Genomic DNA, 7979 nt, shown 5'->3' on the forward strand with positions numbered 1-7979 from the left:
TAGTTTGGATGCGATTAATTTTTTGACGGCACTATTTGCATAATATGTTATATTTGGCCAATTAAAGTAATTGACAGGGCCACAAAAAAAAAGTGTATTTATCATTGTATTTACAATCTTTGAAACACTGTTCATTTTGTTGTTCATAAAATAATCTTTACATTTTGCTCTGTGGTATTTAAAAATGCCAAAAAATTTGGTTATAAAACAAAATAAAAATATTATTACAATTTTGAAATATAAATGTATAATATATATACTAATATATAAATAATATTATTATAGAAAATACATAAATAAATAGCAAAAACACTGTTACAGTCAAAACCAATAAAATGTTAATACTCAGAGCAGGTTACACATATATAAAAATATATGTTTGTATTGTAAAAATATATACATTAAATTAAACATTTCATTTAAAGATAGCATTTACATTTTAAGATATATATTTAGAATAGGAACCATACCCTTTAATCAATTAAATGAAATTAATTTAAATTTTTCATTTTAAAATATGTTTTAAAAAATCCTTTTAATTTAATTAAAATGATTAAATGATTTGATAATCATTTTTATTGAGGTGGGCGTAATGCATCATAAAATCCATTACAAAGAAATAAATATACCTGAAATGTCTGTTATATAGTATTAATTACATTTTTTTATATATATTTTTTTTAAATGTATGAAATATTAAGTAAGTGTGAGTTGCTTGAATCCACTAAATATAAACTTTAAAATATAACTATATAAAAGTAATTCCTTTATCAAAATAATGAAGAAAAACATAAATGGACTTTTAATTTATTAAATAAATGTATTGCATTTGACAATTTTTCTTAATATTATTTGATTAAATAAATGTAATATTAAATACATTCATTTAAATTCTTAAAATGCTTCCAAAAGATCACAGATTATCCATTAAGTGGCAATAAACATGAAGCAGATCATATACAAAATCTTTTAGATTGCGCCTGTAATATAAAATGCTATGATGATATAGGATCAAGGTCACCTACCTTTTTCATTGCCGTGTAGACGTCCATTTCCACTTGCATTACGAACAGATCAGAAGACTGAATGAGCTGTTCCATCATTTCCGCCCTACACGCAGACCAAACATAAGCACTAAAACCTTCAGATGAGGTCAGACACAGACACATAGAGTAAGACTGTACCCAAGCTCCTTCATTAGGTCCACATTCTGATGCGTCATCAGGTTATTGAGGAGCCACTCTAAACACCTGCAATGCACAGAGAGCATGCAACATGTTTATTATGCTGCAGATGTGTCAGAGAATAACCAGACAAGACTACTGACTTCTTCATGACGGAATCCAAGCCATACATGGTGGCTGAGTTATAATAGCTGCACACGGTCTTCACATTCACATTCTCCTTCATGGTCTCTCCACACTGCTGGATCAGTCCATCCTGGGAAAGACAAAGAGCAGGTTATTAAAGGATGATGCTAGAAAGGTGATTACAGAGGTAATATCATTCATTAAAAAAACAAGTCGATTTTTATATTTTCAACACAAAAACGCGAGTGTAGCGGGTAAAAATGTAGTGGGTAGCTATCAAGGTGTTGCTATATGGTTGCCAAGGTGTTGCTAGATGATTTGATTGGCTGTGTATTTATTGTTTTTCATTCCAGAAGTTCAGATTTCTATTTGCCCTTGCATTTGAACTGATCAAAACACAAAAACTTTTCATTTAAAATGTATAAAATGTTTAAATATTTAAATCTGTCATTGTACCTTTCTAAAGTTAAACGTATAATTTTTTTACAAATGTATAATTTAACATTTACAATTATTTACAGCTACAAATTTAACTTTACTATAAGTTACTATTACTATATATGAATTATTAATTTCTGTGATGCAAAGCTGAACTTTCAATTCCTCTAGTCTTCAGTGTCACATGATCCTACAGAAATCATTCGGATAGGATTTGCTGCTTATAAAACATTTATTATTAATCAATGTTGAAAACGTCATATTTTTGTGGAAACAGTGATTTTGCTTTTCAGGATTATTTGATGAAGAGTAGGTTCAAAAACACAGAACAGTATTTATTTGTAGCATTATAAATGCCTTTACTGCCACTTTCGTTGAAATAAAAAAAAAATCTCCTGACCCAACTCTTTTGAATAGTTGTACTTTAACTGAAATTAAACAGTTATCATAATCAACAGGCAATAAAGGCAAAATATACAGATTTGTAATGTTTAACCCAACCATACCGATACGACTATTAGTAAGTAATTCTTGAAATTTCTAGCCAGTTTGATCATTTTATGTAGCTAACAAGTTGACAAGAAGAATTCACAAACATTTTCTGGTTTGCAATCCATAAAAATCCATGCACGTGATCATAAAAAGGTAAGACATATTGTTGGCTCAAAAGGGGAAAGGAAAAAGGCTATAGTTGCATTACAGAGTAATTGTATGTCTTTAAGGAATCAGATGGTAATGATGTTGTTTTTAACACTGGACATTCTCACCAACTGAAGCATACAAGCAGCAGCGAGAATATTAACAACTCGACTTGGTTTGATCAACACGTCATCCCTGTAGAGTGACCCAAAAACCACTTGCAGGGCTGCAGATGGAGAAGAAAACATGGTCAAGATATGAATGTTTGGTGTCACCAAACCCCTTTTAACTTGTTTATTGCATCAAGGAGATGTTAGAAACATCTTCTTAGAATTCTCACCCTCTGTGTCAATATTCTGGTCTGGGATCTCAAGCTCAATAACCATCATGTTAGACTCCTTCCAGGATCCACTGAACATGCTGGAGAAATAGCCAGACTGCAAAAGGAGAGGAAAAAACATTTAAATCAAAGCAAAATGAACGTCTTCAGTACTCTGTTATTAGGAGAACTGAACAGCTGGACCAACCTGACACAGGTAAATTTTATGCAGGTTCCACTCCTGCCCCAGGGCGCGGATCTGGATGTCACTGTTCTCCCCATTCAAAAATAGTGTCTGGTAGATGTACTTAGAGGTGCTCTTCAACTTTTTCCTGTCCACAGATATATGAAAAAAGAACATTAGACACATTTAATAAACACAACGCTATTAATGTGACAATGCAGGTGCCCCCGTCACGATTTAAGGCTCATGTGACACTGAAGACTGGAGTAATGATGCTGAAAATTCAGCTTTACCATCACAGGAGTAAATTACATTTGAAAATATATTCCAATTTGAATAATATTTCACAATATTACTGTTTTTACTAGGGGTGCAACAATATATATTGCATCACAATAATTCACCATACTAAAATGCACTAGCATGCATGCATTGCAGATATTGGCAATATCATCAAATATGGTAAACCCAGAAAGTCACATATTTGATCTTCTGTTTATTAATTATTCTTAATGAATTAAAAAATTAAATATATCATTTAATAAAATGCAATATTGAACTGAAATCTATATAATCAGGGACAGAGTGCAAGCATATGTCTCTAACATAATTCTGTACTTTTCGCAACACAAAAACATGAATATTTCTATTCTGTCACCATTGTCCTCTGCAAAGGGGAGAAAGAGTCCAAACCTATTCAAGCCAATTACTGATGCCAAATTTAACATTTGAAAAGAACAGTACTTTGTGTTAACTGTTTATCATATGTCTAATAAGTAATAATAATAAAAAACAATTTGGGTTGAAAGTATTGCGAGAGCATTGTATTGTGAAATCGGTGTTGCGTATCATTGGCTGAATTGTGACATGAGTATTGTTAGACATGTATTGTTTTACTGTATTTTTGATCAATTACATGCAGCCTTGGTGAGCAAAAGAGTCTTCTTTCAAAAATATTTAGAAAATCTGACAAACCCCAAAGTTTTGAACGGTAAAGAAAGGAAAGGACGTGACGCGTGGCCAAGTATGGTGTTCCAAACTCGGAATTTGTGCTCTGCATTTAACCCATCCAAGTGCACGCACACAGCAGTGAGTAGTGAACACACACACACACACACACACACACACACACCACGAGCAGTTGGTAGCCAGTACAGAGTCTCAAACCCGCAACCTTCGGGTTACAAGTCCGACTCTCTAACCATTAGGCCCCCATGTGATGCATGTGTTCTCACCTGCGTGGCGTGTCCAGCGGACTGTCCTCGTCCTCGGGCTCGCTGTCGCACTCACAGTGTGAGCTGCGTTTCCTCTTCCTGCACTCACAGCTGTGTCTGTTCCCAGCGCACTGCCTCTCCACAGCCTCCTCTGGGCCCCGGGGGGACGACTGGAAGTGGCTCCCGAGAGAACCCATAATTATTCAGCCTACAAAAACAGACACTACCCATTTAGTCATGTTACAAACACTGACGTGGCATGCCAACTGTACAACCAGTGCATCTGTACTGGGTGCCACCTGCAGAAAGTCTAAAAATAGTACAACTTAAACACTGTAAGGAGTGAAGCCAGGTGACAGGTGGTGACAGCGATCAATTTCCAGTGCTTACTGTGCATTATCTAAAGTGAATTTGGCTAAATTTGTGTTACTGCACATTCCAATGGTTCCAATTAAGAAGCTTCAAGCTGATGGTTCAGTACAGAAACAGTGAGGTTATGTTGTGTTGTGAAGTGACTGTGGCTTGATGTCGATTTGTCCGTATCACCGTTATATTATCTTAACATCATGAACTTATTATTTTTGCATACGCTGTCGTTTGTTTGTTACAAAACACTAGCAAACATTCTCGCCTCTTGTAAACACTCACCACACGCTTCTGCCTCTCAAAATACTGGACGCACCCTGGAGTCTGCTCATCAACCGCTGTGCAAATGCATCATTAGGATGAACGCATGTATTAGCTGTTAATAGCATCGAAATCGGCAGTAAAATGTGTAATAAATGAATCCGCAGTTTGAAACAAAAGCAGACTGGTAAATAACAAACAGTCTCCTCCACGCCACGGCTGTCTGTGCTGTTCGCCGGGTGCTGCTGCCACCTAGAGTCGCGGAGATGCAACAAGCCTTCGGTTTTACTTAAAGCTGCAGTCCGTCACTTTTTTTTGGTTAAAAAATATCCGAGATAAATATTTGAGCAAGTACTTAACCAGCCAGTGTTCAAAACTATCGCCTTACTTTAGCCCGATTCACAGTTTATAATAATGTTCTCTAATTTGAGCGGCACGGGTCGGTTTTCGCGGGAAATTCGAGCATGGCGCTGCGTCATTACGTCACATCCCGGCTACTAGGCTATCGCATGTGAGGATGCTGCAGGTGGCGGATCGTTTATAGCCTTTTCTCACAGCAGCTACAATAATTAAATGTATCGTTTCAATGGTGGATTGTAATCCAGAAAGGATTATGTGTTTATGAAACACATGTGAATGAAATTAAATTATATTCCAGTCTTATATGTGCTTCTGATTACAGATAGCCTGGGATTACACAAGATTTGTATTTTTAAGACAACCAGTTCGAAGGGAGCATAATTTGCTTTTTGGGTTAAAAGAATTTCTTAATATGAAATTCGAATGGTATGACAATTAGAGATGAGACTGTACAGAAATTGAAATCTACATACACACTATAGGCAATGCTGATGTTGTTAACATTAATAATTTGAGCATAAAGTATAACAATAATAATTTGCATGGTTTGATCTGATATGAGCTAACCGATCTTTATATTAAATAACCATTGGTAGCGCGATTTATTGTAATGATTTTTTCCTCAGTTGGTCAGAACAAACGTGGCAGACTTGTTACTTACTTGTTCAGATGACCATATATGGTGAAATTGCTTATTTGGGCTAGAATCTGTGATTGCGAAGTACATTAAATATCCACACCAGTGCGTGACTGACTGCCACACATACTCCTCAAAACATTAGATTCATCCACTCTGGAGTCGTCAGCCGTCAGCTGTGCCGATGCACAACCCACGCAAGGAAGATAATTCCGCAAACAGCTGCAATTGCAGCAGACAGAGATGGCGACAAAGAGACAAAACTTACGGACAGCAGCTTTAATGCAGGCTAAAAAAAAATATTTATTTATTCACTTTCCTGGCGTTATGAAAACATTTTCATACCAAAAGTTTTAATGTTGCTTGATGTCCACCAGTTCTGAGTAGTTTATTATTATGAAATTAAACAAATTGTTAAACAAATTTAACCATTAGAGAACGTTATTTGTAAATTCTTATTACTATTTAACAATAAATAAATAAATAAAAAAATAAGTTTAGCAATAAATACATAAATAATCAATCAAGGACCGTGCACCCTGCAACGTTCTGGGAGCGTTATGGTTGCAAAAAATAAAATAAAACCTAAAAAGAATGTTCCTAGAACGTTATTATTTAGTTCCCAAAAAAATAACCAAACGGGAATCAAATATTAACGTTACGGGTAAGTTCTGTGTTTGCTGGGTTAGAGTTATTCTACATTATGTTGTTTTGGTCCTTGCACATTTTGTTTGACTTTGTTTTATTATTTAATGTTCATCTTTAATGGTCTCTCTGCCTTGTATTAAAAATTAGTGGATTGCAATAACCATAATACAATAAATATATTAAATTAATTATTTTAATTAGTTTTTTTTTTTTACTTTGAGGGAAAAAAATGCCTGCTCAAATATCTACTCAAACAGTTTATGAAATTATTTATAATTCAATTTCCTGCTTGTGATATTGTGATGGAACAACTAACTTGACTCGTAACTGCAAGTTTAATTTTTTCCCCCTATTTTTAGACAAATATGCTGGGACAATAAAGTTTACAGCATAACATAAATGGCTTTGGTATTCAGCTGAGACATTTTCATTCACTCTAAAATAGAAATGAAAAAATGTTGCAACCCAAACCTTTTGACTCTGTGAGGTGCTCAGCTTTGACCACTAGAGGCGCTGCTCGTTTCCAGTTCGCCATTGCTGGGCGGGACTTAGAACGGAACCAGCCAATGAGCGTCCAGATATCGGCGCAGTGCCCTGCATAGCTGCGGAGCGCCGACCTTCCAGGGTGCTGTGTGTCTGTTTGACACGTAACTTACCTCACTCTCATGTGGTGAAGTCTACCTGTGTGTCGCTTATGAAAGCATTTCGGTCGGTTTAAGACTGACAAACCTTTTGTAACGTTTAGCACAGACTGGTTTCATAACCTGCAACATGGAGCCAGGAGCGAGTGGCGCGACAGCAGGTAAATACTGTATTGCTACAGTAAAAGTGGCATAAAGAGATGGTATGAATGTAATACTACCAAACACCGTTGCATACTTGGACATTAGCTTTAGTATGCATTCGATTATTTAAGGTTTACACATCGTTTGATTAATTAAGAGCAGTAACAGTTGAAATGCCTATAGATGTTATTTGATTTGTTTAGGTTGAGTTGAAAACAATGCACGCATTGTGATTGTTTTGTAGTATACTATGAAGTGTACTAATAAGAAACTGCATTGCCCAGCGGTTTATTCATGCAACTTTGTATCAGATGTGTCTCCTAAAATGCATTCAGCTAAGAAAATTGACACAAATGCTAACATAAAAGTTTAAAGTTGTAAAATTTATGTGGATAGTATATCTCAGATGATTTGATCTGAAAGCAACACGATGAGAATTTTATTTGTAATTTTTGAGTTCTTATTGGAATCTCTGTCATTGAAAACTTGTGAATTTCTCACTTCCACAGGTACTCCATGCGTTGAACGTAGCAAAGTGAAGAAAAAGAGCAGCAAGGAGAACAAACAGGAAGTCTTGGCCCCGTCGGAGCAGACCAGCACTATGAAGCGTCTCTTTGGCTTTGAGAAGGAAGACATCTCCTCATGGCATCGTCTGGTGTGTCTCCTCAGTCGGCCCACTGACCCGGCCTCATTGGGCATTTTCCGTTTCTTATTCGGTGAGTACTCATTTATGCATGGCATATGAAATTTTACAGCATCCATAATTCTGAATTGTGGTTCGGGTGTTAATGTGTGATGTTTTCTCAGGTATGCTGATG

The 7979-nt window shown here is 35.7% G+C and overlaps 2 protein-coding genes across 2 annotated transcripts in view; one reads left to right on the forward strand and one right to left on the reverse strand.

Moving 5' to 3' along the window:
* LOC107562572 (germ cell-less protein-like 1) overlaps positions 1–4988 on the reverse strand; it is a 12307-nt gene extending 7319 nt beyond the window's left edge. The window contains exons 1-8 of the mRNA XM_016247223.1: positions 4753–4988; positions 4126–4312; positions 2915–3038; positions 2728–2824; positions 2516–2613; positions 1328–1440; positions 1185–1250; positions 1026–1110 (exon numbers count right to left, since the gene is read on the reverse strand). Coding sequence (XP_016102709.1) covers positions 1026–1110; positions 1185–1250; positions 1328–1440; positions 2516–2613; positions 2728–2824; positions 2915–3038; positions 4126–4301 — 759 coding nt within the window. The 5' untranslated portion in view covers positions 4302–4312; positions 4753–4988. The remainder of the gene's footprint in view (positions 1–1025; positions 1111–1184; positions 1251–1327; positions 1441–2515; positions 2614–2727; positions 2825–2914; positions 3039–4125; positions 4313–4752) is intronic.
* A 1989-nt stretch (positions 4989–6977) lies between these two features.
* Positions 6978–7979, forward strand: part of LOC107562573 (vitamin K-dependent gamma-carboxylase-like) — a 10945-nt gene continuing 9943 nt past the window's right edge. Inside the window, exons 1-2 of the mRNA XM_016247226.1 lie at positions 6978–7178; positions 7671–7877. Of these exons, the coding sequence (XP_016102712.1) occupies positions 7148–7178; positions 7671–7877 (238 nt within the window). The 5' untranslated portion in view covers positions 6978–7147. The remainder of the gene's footprint in view (positions 7179–7670; positions 7878–7979) is intronic.

This window comes from Sinocyclocheilus grahami, unplaced genomic scaffold (assembly GCF_001515645.1).
Source record: "Sinocyclocheilus grahami isolate Dianchi unplaced genomic scaffold, SAMN03320097.WGS_v1.1 scaffold828.1, whole genome shotgun sequence".
Classification (NCBI taxonomy): Eukaryota; Metazoa; Chordata; class Actinopteri; order Cypriniformes; family Cyprinidae; genus Sinocyclocheilus; species Sinocyclocheilus grahami.